The sequence below is a fragment of the Impatiens glandulifera genome, chromosome 6, assembly GCF_907164915.1.
Source record: "Impatiens glandulifera chromosome 6, dImpGla2.1, whole genome shotgun sequence".
Lineage (NCBI taxonomy): Eukaryota > Viridiplantae > Streptophyta > Magnoliopsida > Ericales > Balsaminaceae > Impatiens > Impatiens glandulifera.
In genome coordinates this window covers 32325261-32341348 of record NC_061867.1, presented here as the reverse complement: position 1 = coordinate 32341348, position 16088 = coordinate 32325261, and the positions used below count along the sequence as shown (strand labels likewise).

General features: G+C 34.4%; 1 protein-coding gene across 1 annotated transcript; it reads right to left on the bottom strand.

Moving 5' to 3' along the window:
- Window positions 1-290: 290 nt before the first annotated feature.
- Window positions 291-11510, bottom strand: LOC124943514 (agamous-like MADS-box protein AGL23). The gene is made up of 2 exons (XM_047484013.1): window positions 11259-11510; window positions 291-761 (listed from the first exon to the last, which is right to left on the bottom strand). Exons 1-2 carry the CDS (start codon window positions 11508-11510, stop codon window positions 291-293), a joined length of 723 nt encoding a protein of 240 aa, XP_047339969.1.
- Between the last annotated feature and the right edge of the window lie 4578 nt (window positions 11511-16088).

Genomic DNA, 16088 nt, shown 5'->3' with positions numbered 1-16088 from the left:
TATATATATATATATTTTAATTAATTTAGTTTTTCTTCTTAAAAAATTGTGTTGGTTATACAAAATAATATATTCTATTAAAAGTGAGTGAGAACTTCTAATAATAACTGGATATATTATTAAAAAGTTTAATTAAATATAAATAAAACAAACCATTCAAACTACTATTATAATATAAGGCATGGGCCATCAAAATTCAAAGATAGAAATGCAATCTAGAAAAACATGTTGTAATGAAATTCCTAGAGCATATTGATAAAAACAAATTCAAGAAAAGGGTACATGAAAATTTAAAAATAAATTGAGTTTTGGCTATTCATAGCCAACAAAAACAAAGGATTTTGATTTTCTGTGGCCATCTTCAACTCCTTCTCTTGTTCAAAGACCATCTTTAGTTCCTCCATCTCACGCTTCCTCCATTTTAATTGCAATGAGTTCATCTCTTCAATTGGTTGCTCACACCACTTCTCCTTAGCATGTTCGGTCATCTCTAGTGACAATGTTTTTCCCGCATATTGCTCTTGAGCGAGTGTCTTTTCAGCCTCCATTATTTGAGCTTCCATATATCGAACATGTGGAGACTTTTGAGCCTCGAGGAGTTCATGGAATGTTGAATCAAACACCCTTTCGGGAACAACACCCATAAATCGATCAAATATCACATTTGTATTAGGATTACCAAAAGAGTATGCTCTTCCGCTTTCACTAAACAAGATTAGTGCCATGTTCGATCCACATAAAGTAGAAAGTTCACTTGATTCCTTTAAAATTCCAAATTTACGTTTCAAAAAAGTTACAGAACGCCTACCTTTATCCTCGATCTTGTAAAGTGGAATCCTTTGACGACCTCTACTTGTTTTTGACACCATTTCTCTATTTCTATTTTCTACATCTACTACTATTCTTGATATGCTCCATTATATAGGGTTTTAAAACATATAAAAATTTATAATATGATCTTACTTACCAAAAACAAAATTAATCATTAATTATATTTATTAAATTGATATTTTTCTTATATTGTATGGTAAAATTAATTTTTAATATGCGATTGAAATTGGTATAATATACCATATTTAATTAGGATTATTATGGTAATATGATAGAGAAAAGTTTTTGGTAAAAAAATTATTAGATATTTATTGTGGATTTATTTAAAGTAAATTTTTTACATTTTAAATATTTTTTTATTTTTATTTTTGGAAAAGTAAAAAAGTTGTCATTGTTTCATTTAATCACAAAAAATACAACCAAATACTAATATTCTGTCCAAAAACTATGTACATTACAAGTTATAATATGAGTAATCATAAGTTCTTCAAATAAATACAAACTTAAAATAACATTCATTTACATCTTGGACCAAAAAAAAAATGAAACATCATATCTGAAATAAAATAAAATTAAACATCACATCTTATGATAATGTTTGGCCAATGTCTCAAGGCCTTACTGTTAAAAGACGGATCCCCTAATACTAATACGGATTCCCTCTATTTCCCTTAGACAAAGGCAAAATGGTCAAATATTTTTAATTTTTTAAATTTGACTATTTTACCCTTCCCTATGACAGGAAACATAGAGAATCTTGTAACATGGATCTTTCTGTCATGTTTGAGGTTCACGACTCATAACTCTTTAGGCCTCATCAACAACGAGATCTATTGTTTTAGATACATCAATGTACCTTACAAGTTTGGTCATACCATATGTTTAAATTGTCTAAAACATCTTTTGAGGTCAAATTATCACTTATGAGCAAAGATGTGCAACAAATCAGGAAGTGGGAACTAAGGTTCTACAAATCATGTGGACGCGGGCGTGTAGCTCTTTTCTGATTGATAGTAGGGAAGGAACGCAGCTGAAGGCAGCGACGAGAGTAAGATAAGTGTGATGAGTGAAAGAGATAGACTCATGGAGTATGATTTTAAAAAAGTGGCTATAGACAAAGATGGTTGCGAAGGACATTAAAGTTTGGGAATTAATTTTGATGATGCATCAGATGTGTGTGATGATGTTTGGATAGAATGTGATTGATTTTTCATGTGATATCATTATTATTATGGCATTATGGTTATGGAATGATTTTTTTAAGTTTACGTTTCTAAGTTTGACATTAAAATTATTAAAAATAAATAAAAAATAATATATTATATATTGTATGGATCGAAACAATTCGACAAACCATCTGTGTCTATAAATTTGAGTGAACCACTATAAATCTGTGTCTTCTTGTGTTCTTCTTTCTTGCATTTTTACAGATTGTTTCAAGCTCGTCGGATTTGGGAGATATAAATCCTAACAACTGGTATCAGAGCATCTAGGCTAGATCTGAGCATTGGAAACAATGGCAAGTGAGAACAGTATAGGACATGGGATTGGAAGATTCGATGGGACATATTATTCCTTCTAGAGAATGTAGATTGAAGATTATCTCTATGGAAAGAAGCTTCATGTTCCTTTGAGTGAGAAACTAGAGAAGATGGATGAAGCGGAATTGAAACTCCTTGATAGACAGGTTTTGGGAGTTGTCCGATTGACGCTAGCCAAGACGGTTGCTCACAATGTAGAAAAGGAGAAGACCACCATGGGTCTGATGAAAGCTCTTTCTAATATGTATGAGAAAACATCTGCTAACAACAAAGTACACTTAATTAAAAGACTCTTTTACTTAAGAATGGTTAATGGTACTTTTTCCAATTACTCAATTGAATGAATTCCATACAATTGTGAATCAATTAATATCTGCTGAGATTGATTTTGGGGATGAAGTTAGTGCCCTAATTTTGTTAGCATCTCTACCAAATAGCTGGGAACCTATGAGGGCAGCAATTAGTAATTCAGTTGGAAATGCTAAACTGAAATTCGTTGAAGTTAGAGATCGTATTCTTGCTGAAGAGGTTCGTAAAATTGATTCTGGTGAAATGTTCAAAGGTTCTTCTCTGAATGTGGAAAATATGGGCAGATGTAATGATAGAAATTTCAATCGAGGTAAGAGCAGATCTATATTGAGGAGCAAGAGAAGTCAGTCCATATCTGGGCGGATATTTGAGTGTTGGAATTGTGGTAAACAGGGTCATTTGATGAGGAACTGTAAAACACCGAAGAGAAACAGCGATGATAAAAATGATGCAGCCAACGTTGTTACAGAAACTGTTACACAACTTGATGAAGAAGGTCACAATTTCAGTTGTGGAAATGGTGCATGGAAGGTGACAATAGTTGTTGCTCGAGGTCACAAAACTGGAACGTTATACACGACTTCAACTTGCAGAGAAACAGTTGTTGCTGTAGTTGATGACTCGAAGAACAGTGAGCTGTGGCATTGCAGGTTGGGCAATATGAGCAAAAAAGGGATGAAAATTCTTTTGAAGAATGGACAAATTCTAGAACTGAAGTCTGTTGAACATCAGTTATGTGAAAACTGCATTATTGGAAAATAGAAACGGGTGAGTTTCTTAAAGATTGGAAAGGAGCTCAAGAAATAGGTGTGGGGACCTACACCTATTTCTTCTATTGACGGATCACAATACTACGTGACGTTTATAGATGATTCAATAAGAAAGGTATGGGTATATTTTATAAAGCACAAGTCTTAAGTATTTGTTCTTTTCAAGAAATGGAAGACTTTGGTTGAAATTAAAACAAATTAGAAAGTTAAGTGCTTGAGATCCAACAACGGAGGTGAATATATCAATTCAGATTTCAAAGAGTATTGTTTTATGAATGGGATCAGTATGGTGAAGACTGTTCCCCGAACGCCTCAAGAGAATAGAGTAGCTGAACGATTGAATCGAACATTGAACGAGTGTGCTAAAAGCATGAGATGGCATGCAGGGCTGCCTAAAACCTTCTGGGAAGAAGCTACAAATACTGCTACCTATTTGATAAACAGGGGACCCTCTGTTCCTCTTGAATTCAGAATTCCTGAAGAAGCTTGGAGCAATAAAAAGGTAAACCTTTCTTATTTGAAAGTATTTGGTTGTTTACCATATGTTCAAATTAATGAATGTGATCGGAACAAGCTTGATCCAACGTCTAATAAATATTTTTTCATTGGTAATGTTGATATCGAGTTTGGTTATCATTTCTGGGATAATCAAAATCGGAAGATCATTCGTAGAAAAGATGTTATCTTCAATGAACAGGTTTTCTACAAAGATTGTGTTAGGAAGACATCAGATGGTGATTCCAAGTTGGAAGAAACTGATACCGTCAATTTTAGAGAATTTTCAGCTGAATATATACCGAGTGTCGAAGAAGAACAATGTATTGTTGAAGATGAAATTGTTGAGAACGTGGCCCTAGAGGTAAATCAGCAAACACCGGTTATACAGTTGAGAAGATCGTCAAGGAATCGAAAACCAGTCGAGAGGTGGTCTCCATCTCTGAACTATATATTGTTGATAGATAGAGGTGAACCTGAATATTATGAGGAAGCAATACAATCTGATGAATCGGTTAAGTGGGAGTCTGCGATGAAAGATGAGATGGACTCTTTGATGTTGAATCAGACTTGGGAGCTCACTGAGCTACCAAAGGGAAAGAAGGCACTTCACAACAAATGGATCTTCAGGATTAAAGAAGAACATGATAAAACCATGAGGTATAAGACAAGATTGGTTGTGAAAAGATTTCAACAGAAAGAAGGTATTGACTACAATGAGATATTCTCTCCAATAGTTAAATTGATGACAATCAGAATTATTTTGAGTTTGGTTGTGAAAGAAGACCTTCATCTTCAACAAATGCATGTCAAAACTGCTTTTCTTCATGGTGATTTAGATGAAGAGATTTATATGCGACAACCAGTAGGATTTGAAATCAAAGGAAAAGATGAGCTTGTATGTAAGCTTCAGAAGAGTCTGTATGGTTTGAAACAATCTCCAAGGCAATTGTACAAGAAGTTCGATAGCTTCATGAAAAGTAACAATTTTATAAGGTGTGAAGCTGATCATTGTTGCTATATTAAGAGGTTTGATAAATCGTACATTATTCTGCTCCTCTATGTTGATGACATGTTGATTGCTGGAGCAAGTTTGTATGAGATTAACAAGCTCAAGAAAGAGTTGTTTGAAAAGTTTGCAATGAAGGATTTGGGTGCTGCTAAACAAATCCTTGGGATGAGAATTTTCAGGGATGAAGAAGTTCTCAAGCTTTCAAAAGAAGAATATGTGAAGAAAGTTCTTAGCAGGTTCAACTTGTATGATGCAAAATCAGTTACTACCCCCTTAGCTAGTGACTTCAGACTATCTATAGATAAGTCGCCTTCAACAGAGGAGGAGAAAAATTACATGGTCATTGTTCTGTATGCCTCTGCCATTGGTTGTATTATGTATGCGATGGTTTACACAAGATCAGACATAACACATGCAGTGAGAGTTGTTAGCAGATTCATGAGCAACCCGGGTAGACAATATTGGGAAGCAGTAAAGTGGATACTACGATACTTAAGAGGAAGTACAAATCTCACTTTATTTTTTCGAAAGTCTAATATGAGTTTGAAAGGATATGTTGATGCTGACAATGGTGGTGATGTTGTAGTAGGAAGAGCACAACATGGTACATTTATACTCTGAGAGATACTGCAATCAGTTGGGTTTCAGAATTACAGAAGATTGTTGCTCTTTCTAGTTGTGAGGTAGAGTATGTTGTTGTGACAGAGGCTACTAAAGAGATGGTGTGGTTACAACCCTTTTTGATAGAATTGGGTCAAGACTACGAGGGAAGTGTGTTGTGATGCGACAGTCAGAGTGCCATTCATTTGGCAAAGAATCCTGTTGATCATGGCAGGACGAAGCTTATACAGGTTTGTTATCATTTCATCTGGTCAGCTTTAGAAGATGGAGTATTAGCTCTTGAGAAGATTCCCGTGAGTGAGAATCTAGCTGATATGTTGACGAAAGCTGTGACAAATGTGAAACTGAAGTTGTGTGCAACTTCAGTTGGTCTTCTTCGTTAAGACACCGGATGGAAAACTGTCACCGATCGAGAGATGATGAAGTTAGTCTCCAAGTGGGAGATTCTTGGGTTATGGAGCTTACACTTATAATAAACTCTACAAGTGTTAATTAGAGTTTATTGGGTTTGTATTTGGTTTTGGGCTTGGGCCTGACCAAGAATTATTTAGGTTTATTACCTGAATATTTACCCTATAAATATGTGATTATTAAGGGTTTACAAACAAGAGAAATAATTCTAGAGAGATAAAGTGTGAGGCAAAAACTCTGTATTCCTTCTTCTTCTTCATAGTGAAATCTGGTGGTGGCTGAAGTGGATATAGCTCAATTTGAGTGAACCACTATAAATATGTGTCTTCTTGTGTTCTTCTTTCTTGCATTTTTACAGATTGTTTCAAGGTGATCGGATTTGAGAGATACAAATCCTAACACGGTTCAACTCATTTGCAACCCTAAAATCGATAACTTATGTGTATCTCGTTTGCCATGTTTTGTCATTTTGACTCAGTTTCCTCAATATAAAACAACCTCAACAATGAGTAAATGTATCATCGGCGATCAACTTAGTGCCGTACAATGCATCTAGGCCCAAAGACGTAATAGGTTGTTTGCATAGTGGAGATTCAACCCCATGTCGTTGCTCAAATTGTTTTTTCAACCCAACACTAAAATACAACCTTAAAATCTTGCAAGTCAAAAGAGGAAAGAGAATTACCTTAAATGGTGTATCATTTAAAACTAAAAAAAGGCCACAAATAGGTTAAGCATATTGTCCGCAAATACACTTAATCATTTTACAAGGCGCATAACTTACCGCCTAACGGGATTGAACCTATCACCACTCAAGGATAATGTGAATATCCACCTCTTATTGACGTTAGGCTAAAAGAGGGGATAAAAGCGTTTTGAAACTAATGGTGAGCATGGGTGAGTAATTAGTAATTTTATCATCGTCCACCTCCGGGAGAATCTTGGTGTTCGACGCCTAAATTTTTAAGCCGAGCGCGATGCTGCGTTCCAGTAATAGATAAACTACTATACGACCACACCTTCGTCATAACGATTCGTCTTCTCAATCGTTCTCATTCTCTCCCATTTATCTTCAACTATAATGACCATGGTGGTAAGAATTAAGAGAATTGTTGAGAAGAGCAATAAATTTATCGTGTCTAAGAAGGAGATATTGTCTACAGATGAAATGATGGATTAAGATTTGGAGACTGAAAATCTCTTCGGATATCAACCCAGTGTCGTAACGGCAACATAATCAGAATAAGTGAATGGAAATACTATTTTAGGGTTGGAAACATGTCAAAATATCATATTTGACTACTAACTTATTGAGCTAGCCAAATATATTTATATACAATTATCGTTTTGTGTTAGGGTTTAGATGGGTTCAACCCACTCCAAAAAAATAATTTATTTTTTTTACCATAGAAATGTGACATTACCGCTAAGAACTAAAATCTCATTTACCCAATTTATAAATTATTTTGATTAAATAAAATAAAAATAATAATTAAAATCAAGTTCAAAAGCATGATTAAATAATTAAGTGGGATTAATTATGGTAATAATTAAATCCCAATTAATTAAAGCAATGGACAATAAAAAAAATAATAATTTGGGATAAATGTTGTACCAATTTTATCTCAAATTAATTTTAGAAAAATCAAAAGGATTAAAATAAATATTTAGAATAAATGTTATATCCATTTTATCCCAAATAAATTATTTATTAAACCCACTATTATACAAAAATAAAATAAATTGATAAAATAAATGTCATATTTATTTTATATATTTTGTATATTTTAAAAGATTTAAAAACAAAACCAAAAGGGTGAAAGAATAAACAATTTCAAATAACTATCAAGGTTAAAATAATATAAAAAATTTGTAATCGAGTGTAGCCAAAACTCGAGAGCAGGAACCAAGGCCATCGGATAGATGATGGATTTCCTATGTCTCCCGCTGAAACAAAGCGAGGGTGCATCCTCAAAGTAAATGATCAGCTAAAGCGCGCTCCAACGTCATTAGCAGAAACGCGATAGAACGCCTAGCCACGAGCGGAACACCATATCGGCTGATTTAAAAGTTGAAATGATCATTTCGCCTCCGATCATAGGCCTCATCATGGTCATATTAGGTAAGTTGGATCAAGAACAACCAAAACACCATTGATGGCATTTAACTAAATTCGATCAACTTGTTTCCTGAACCGGCTTTGGAAGGCAAGAGATAACATCTCTAGCCACAATAAAAAAATCACAAAAATCTTCCATTGAAGCTCAGGCTTCTAGGTTTTTGGTGTTTTTGCATTAAGCCTTAAAGCTCGGATCCGGCATCCTAAAATTATCCATGAGGTCTAAGGAGTGTTCTCCAATCCTTGATAAACTTCCAATAACCCTCTAATTCAATCTTTAAGTTTGAAATTGAAATTTTTATATTTAGAAATGATCGGTGTAATCAATAGAGACGGGCGTCTGACTATTGATAACAAGTTATACACTTTAGTTCGATTTTAAATCTATTAGAAATTAAAATTTGTTTCTATTCTTCGCAAATCATTCGAACTCTTGAAATAGATTTAAGTGGGGAAATGTTCGTCGGATTTGAAACTTTGAACCAATGAAAAATGAATGAAAAAAGTAAAGAACACAGCGAGTTGTTTATGGATGTTCGAAGCAAACTCTCCTATGTCACACCTACTTCCAACAACTGAAAGGATATCACTAGATACTTTGAGACGAATTCAACTCACTGATCTAGTTAACTCTCTGTTGAACAAAACAATATTTGTTCAACTTACAACACACTATTAATGACTATCAAATAGTCTAGTTACTTATGTCTCAACTTCACGTAGTGATTTACAAAATACACTTGAGAATAAAATATCTAGAGAGAGAGTAAGATGATTCAAGAAATCAAACTTGTAGAAATCTGGTGATTCAATCTTTTAGAGAGAGCTTCAACTTTTGTCGTGTATATTCAGCCAACAATTTGTCCATTGTCTATAGGCAACAATTTATTCTTGAAAAATTTCAACGTTCAAATCCTTCTTTTGGACACATGTGCTCTTTCTATTGGATGTACTATCCATGAGGTACTGGGTAGTACAACAGAAAAAGATTATTGAGATCATGGTAGTACAATACAGTAAAGACAATTTGAATTATGGTGTACGTGATATTTGTTCATTTGTTGAGCTCTATTGTCAGCTGTCTGGAGGACTCTGCTGCCTGCTGTCTGGAAGCTCATCTACCTTCAGACGTCTATCAGATTGATAGTCTATTAGACGCCCCCATCTAATAGTCTATAAGATGCCCCCATATAACAGTCTATTAGACCCACATATAACAGTCTATTACATCTTGGTCGTTCATCTGCTTAGACGCCTCATCTGATCATCTTAGTCGTCCATTTGCTTAGACGCCCCTGTCTAACTACACATTAGATGCTTCATCTTGGCTGTTCATCTGCTTAGATGCCTCATCTGATAATCTTAGCCATCCATCTTCTTAGACGTCCATCTGCTCATCTACTCATCTTAGCCGTCCACGTTCTTAGACGCCCCCATCTAACTACACATTAGACGCCTCATCTTGGTCGTTCATCTGCTTAAATGCCTCATCTGATCATCTTAGTCGTCCATCTACTTAGACGTCCATCTGCTTAGACGCACCCCATCTAACAACCTTTAGATGCCCCCATCTATTATTAGACTCTGACGTCTAACTACACGTTAGACGCCCCATCTAACCACGTGCATTGACTTTGAGACGTCTTCTCGCGCGCGTTGAATTTGAGTTGTGCCTGTAAATTAACAAAACTCCAATTATTAATTATGCGTCTGATGAGATTTGAACCCAGGTCACCCACAAAACAGATGTACTTACCAGTACACCACAGATGTTATATCTAATTATATTTTTATATATTTGATATGACTAACAATTATTGAACTTAGTTTTATCCATTTATTATCAAAAACCATTTCATCAATCATCAAATCAAAATTGTTAAGTTATTATAAATCAATTAAAAATCTTAACCCAAAAATTTCCCTCTTTTTGATTATTTAAACTATATTATTAAAACCAGTTTAAACATTAAAAATCTAAACCCAACAATTTCTCTCTTTTTGATTATTTAAACTAAATTATCAAAACTAGTTTAAACATTAAAAATCTTAACCCAACAATTTATCCCTTTTTGATTATTTAAACTAAATTATCATAACAAGGTGAGTTCATGATTTAAATATAATCTAGGTATTATCGTAATCTAACAATCCTAAAAATATTTCTAAGGTAAGAAAACATAGACTCGGGAAGTGGCTTCGTGAAGATTTCAACCAGTTCAGGCTATTGAATGTCATATGCTATGTCCGAGCAGTCGGCTGTCCAGATGCCACTTGACTCTTCCAAGATGCTTTATTGTTTTACCTGTATTCAAAGACAATAACGAATCTGGTACCTATTTTTCTTTGGGTCCATGGCTTATTAGTCCCTTGAGAATCCATACTTTGATTATTTTTATGGATTTCCCATGTTGTGTTATGATCAGTGCGTCTGATTTAGACTTAGTAGACGTCTTTTTGTTAGCAGCTGATCCCTTAACCTTGGAGGATGGTTTTGATTTAAAAATCCTTGATTTTTTTGTCAGGTTTTAGTTTTCCAGACATGCTGGCTGCTTCTAACTTAATTTTCAGCTAGCTAATAGTCGACGGAACATAAGTAATCTCATCCTTTAAGGTTATCTCATCACAGCTTGAATCAGTTTCATTCGTAGTTAAACTCCCTTTGACAAAGCTTATAGCCTTAAACTTTTATGTGGCTGGGTTTATCTTTTTACAAGACTTGTCTGAGTCATTGCCATCAAATCCTAAACCGGATTTGCATCCGGTAGGCCTCAACATACTTATTTGTTGTCTGACTGCATCTCCAGACTTCATCCAGGAACTGACCACATATGTCAAACGTTGGTTTTCATAAAATATAGTTTGAACATTTTCCTTGAGCTTCTCATTCTCAGATGATAGCTCAACCATTTTGTTTTCAAAAACTTTAGAATCATTGTTTTGGGATGAAGAAAAGCTATCAGATTTGTTTTTGAAATTTAGTTCATCAAAAGAGTCTGACAGTTTCTTGTACTCAATGACCATGTCATTGAGTGCAGCCACTAATTCATCTTGTGTAAACTCTTCTAGAGAGAAATCACATACCTCGGATTCCTCAGATTTTCTTCTTCTCTTTCCATAAAGCAAGTGACCTCTTCATCATCACTAACGTTGGATGATGAATCATCTAAGTCGTTGTCGTCCCACTTGGCTTTGCTTTCAGCCGCAATGAGATTCTTCAGCTCTTTCTTTTTCTTATCTTTCTTTTTCTCACCTCGCTTCGGCTTGCTACTTTCCGTCTTGAAGTGTCTCTTATTCATGAATTTGCAGATTTTCTTCATAAAAAGAGTCATGGCATCGCTGCTAATTTGCTTAGCAGCAGCCTTCACAGTAGTGGCAGTAGATGGCTCCTCAGCGGTCATCAATGCCTTTGTTATGATGGTGGATGTGGGGTGCTCCTCTTCATTCCTAAAGTTTATTTTAAACTCGTAGGCCTTCAAATCGGCTAACAAATCATAGAGCTCCATCTTGTTGAGGTCTTTAGATTCCCTCATCACCATCGTCTTGATATCCCACTCTCTGGGCAGAGCACGCATGACCTTGATCGCAACCTCTCTGTTGTTGTAAGTGTATAGAGAAGTGATAACCTTACTGAATCTTTCATCGAACTCAGTCATCGTCTCTCCAGGACACATCTTGAAGTTATTGAACTATTGTGTGGAAACCATGAGTCTGTTTTCTTTGGTTTGCTCGTTGCCCTCACATAGTTTAGTCAACTTCTTCCAAATATCTTTGGCACTAGGGCATGTGATGATCTTGTGTAACATGTTATCATCCAATGTCTTGTAGAGGATGTCTTATACTATGTTGTCGAGGTTGTTCTTTCTTTTATCTTCACTAGTCCACTCAGATCTATCCTTCTCAATCTTTATCGGACCTTCGGTGATGACAAACAACATGACATCATCTATGGAAGCTAGATAAGCGTGGACTCTCTCCTTCCACACGACATAATTTTCCTCTGAGAACATGGGAACATTGTTGATGACAGCCATAGACATGATTTAGATTCTTTTGATGCTTGAGAATAGAAAACGAGGCTCTGATACAAATTGAAAGGATCGGTGTAATCAATAGAGACGGGGGTCTGACTATTGATAACAACTTATACACATCAGTTCGATTTTAATTATATTAGAAGTTAAAATATGATTCTGTTCTTCGCAAATCCTTCAAACTTTTGAAACAGATTCAAGTGCGGAAATGTTCGTTGGATTTGAAGCTTAAAACCAATGAAAAATGAATGACAGAAAGTAAAGAACACATCGAGTTGATTATGGATGTTCGTAGCAAACTCTCCCACGTCACCCCTTCTTCCAACAACCGGAAGGATATCATTAGATACTTTGAGACGAATACAACTCACTGATTTAGATAACTCTCTATTGAACAAAACAATATTTGTTCAACTTAGAACACACTATTAATGACTATCAAATAGTCCAGTAACTTATCTCTCAACTTCACGTAGTGATTTACAAAATACACTTGAGAATAAAATATCTAGAGAGAGAGTAAGTTGATTCAAGAAATCAAACTTGTAGAAATCTGGTGATTCAATCTTTTAGAGAGAGCTTCAGCTTATGTATTACATATTCAGCCAACAATTTGTCCGTTGACTTTATGCAACAATTTATTCTTGAAAAACTTCAACGGTCAAATCATTCTTTTGGACACATGTGCTCTTTCTGTTGGATGTACTATACATGAGGTATTGGGTAGTACAGGAGGAAAAGATTCTTGAGATCATGGTAGTACAATGCAGTACAGACAATTTGAATTATGGAGTACATGATAGTTGTTCATTTGTTGAGCTCTATTGTCAGCTGTCTGGAGGACTCTGCTGCCTGTTGTTTGTAATCTCATTTGTCTTCAGACGCCCCCATCTACTAGTCTATTAAACGCCCCCATATAATAGTCTCTTAGACCCCCCATCTAACAGTCTATTACATCTTGGTCGTTCATCTGCTTAGACGCCTCATCTGATCATCTTAGTCGTCCATATGCTTAGACGCCTCCGTCTAACTACACATTAGACGCCTCATCTTGGTCGTTCATCTACTTAGACGCCTCATATGTTAATCTTAGTCGTCCATCTACTTAGACGTCCATTTGCTCATCTGATCATCTTAGTCGTCCATTTGCTCATCTGATCATCTTAGTAGTCCATCTGCTTAGACGCCCTCGTCTAATTACACATTAGACGCTTTATCTTGGCCGTTCATCTGCTTAGACGCCTCATCTTCTAATCGGATCATCTTAGTCATTCATCTCCTCATCTGATCATCTTAGTTGTCCATCTGCTTAGACGCACCCCATCTAACAACCTTTAGACGCCCCCATCCATTAGACTCTGACGTCTAACTACACGTTAGACGCCCCATCTAACCACGTGCGTTGACTTTGAGACGTCTGCTCGCGTGCGTTGACTTTGAGTTGTGCCTGCAAATTATCAAAAATCCAATTATTAGTTATGCATCTGGTGAGATTTGAACCCAGGTCACCCGCATGATAGACAGATGTACTTACCATTACACCATAAACTATGTCGATATCTAAATATATATTTATATATTTGATATGACTAACAATTATTGAACTTAGTTTTATCCATTTATTATCAAAAACCATTTCATAAATTATCAAATCAAAATTGTTAAGTTATTTTAAATCAATTAAAAATCTTTACCCAACAATTTCTCCCTTTTTGATTATTTAAGCTAAATTATCAAAACCAGTTTAAACATTAAAAATCTTAACCCAACATATTTTAGTTTCCCTAAGTTTGTATATTACCTGGTTATTGAATTTTGTGATTAGAAAACGATTGTAGGATCATTTGCAAGCTTTCGGTTGAAGCTAAAACAGATCAATCAATTTAAAACAGAAATCCCCAATTTGAATTTAGAAAAATTCAAAATCTGGTTTTCTATTCTTGAGTTAATCCTCAAGAATAGCAGTCCAGAAAGCTTCCCAATATTTTTCTAATGATGTTGGGAACCTATTTAGACCATATTTGATCCATCGCGATTATGTTTCATTAAAATCAAAATTTGTAACATAAATGAAAATTTTAAGTTCTTGAATTGGTCAAAATGAACAGTTAGTATTCATGTGTTGGTACCAATCAATCATATGAGTTATAAGAAATCTATTTTCAAGCTCCTTACACATCAATAATGACTAAGAGCCTAAAACCCGATTTTTATCTCATAACTATTTTGATGAAATCGAACATCATCCAAGTTGAATGATACTTTGGGATGATCTTCATAATATTACTAAGAGATTTGAGAAGGTAATCAAGCCCTGGGATCAAAGGATCTAGGCATTAATCAAAATTGTAAAACATGTAGTTTTGATGTTCTTGAGGACCGGGAGGTACGACTAGTACCGAGAGATCCGACTGAGGATCTTCAGTTAGAACTGAGAGGTCTCACCGAGAAATTTTAGTCCGAACCGAGAGGTCCAACCGAGAAAATTTCAGTTAGGACCGAGAGGTCCGACCGTGAAATTTCGACCAGGACCGAGGGTCCGATCGAAGATTTTAACATCCAACCGAGAATTTGAACATGGGACTGTAGAGTCTTACATCCGATCGAGAACTCACAAACCTGGGTCAATGAAGTTAGCTATAAGCTAACCTAGCAACAGTGATCTCCACACTCGACCGAGGAGTTTCAGCACCCCGATTGAGGATCTACAAACCCCTCGTTCCTTAAGAATTTATTATAAAAAAATAAAAAAGTTTAATGTTAAATTTATTAAAAAGAATTTAATTTAGTTTTATTAGTTATCTTCTATATAAATTTAATTCGTAAAAGTGAAAGGTTCAAAGTTTTGAAAAAACATAATTTAATTTATTTTTTTACTATCTTGGGTAATAGATTGTGAAAAGTTCTATGTTCATGAATAGTTAGATAAATTCATCATTTGTGTCAAAAGAATTGTTTTTTTTTACATTGTGTTTCCAATGATTTTATCCAACAATTTTGAATCATGTTAATCAAAATTAATGCATCATGTGTCTTTATCTTCTTTGATGTTTTAAATTGTATTATCATTAACACTCAAACTCACATGTCCTCAAATATATTTACATAGAAAAATTAATTACTCAATATCCTTTTATTATTCTAGAATTAAGGATGAATGATTGAGACCATGTATGTCTTTAACAATGATTTTATTTATTTAGCTTTCCATCTAAAAATTTAGTCGTACTATGAATTTGTGTTTTTGCAAAAATAGATTAGAATTATTTAATCCCTTTTCATATAAATAGAAAATCTTTTATTACAATTAAATGGGAAGTGATAAGAATTATTCAATATTCGAAGTGCTTTGTAAAAAAAAATATTTCAATTAACTTCTACGAAATGAACGCGATTCAGCAAATTGTCTTGATGATGGAATATTATCAAAAGGACTTTCGACAATTATTTCTAGTATCAAATGAGTCAATTATCTACTTTTTATCTTATTGAACAAAATTGTTTATATTGTTCCCCATTGATCCAGAATGATTTTTGGGAAGTATCATGATCATCCAATAAGAAGGATTTCCACTTTTTTAAAGAAGATATGAAGAACTATTGATTTTAACAACTTGTTGCACTTTTTTAATGTTAAATTAAAAGTTTTAACAAATCATCTTTAAAATTAATCAGATACTACTCTTACACAAATTTGGATAATTGTTATTTCTATAATTGTTACACTAAAAAAACGTTTAATTAGCGACGGCTAATTACCGACACTTAAATAACATCGGACATATGCGACGGTTTAATCCACGAAAAACATAAATCGTCGTAAATATAAGTGAATGAAAAAAACTTCCTTGCAAAAAGTAAAAATATTTACCTATAGTACGTGGTAAAATAAAGGTAAATATCCGTGGTAAAATCTGTAAATTAATTCATACAATATTTTGTATG

What these genes read in the sequence shown, in the direction of transcription:
- LOC124943514 (XM_047484013.1), bottom strand. Translation starts at nt 11,510, where the DNA reads ATGACCGCTGAGGAGCCATCTACTGCCACTACTGTGAAGGCTGCTGCT. An exon ending in TAGATGATTCATCATCCAAC is followed by an intron (nt 762 to 11,258) that starts GTTAGTGATGAT and finishes GGAATTTTAAAG; the next exon opens with GAATCAAGTGAACTTTCTAC.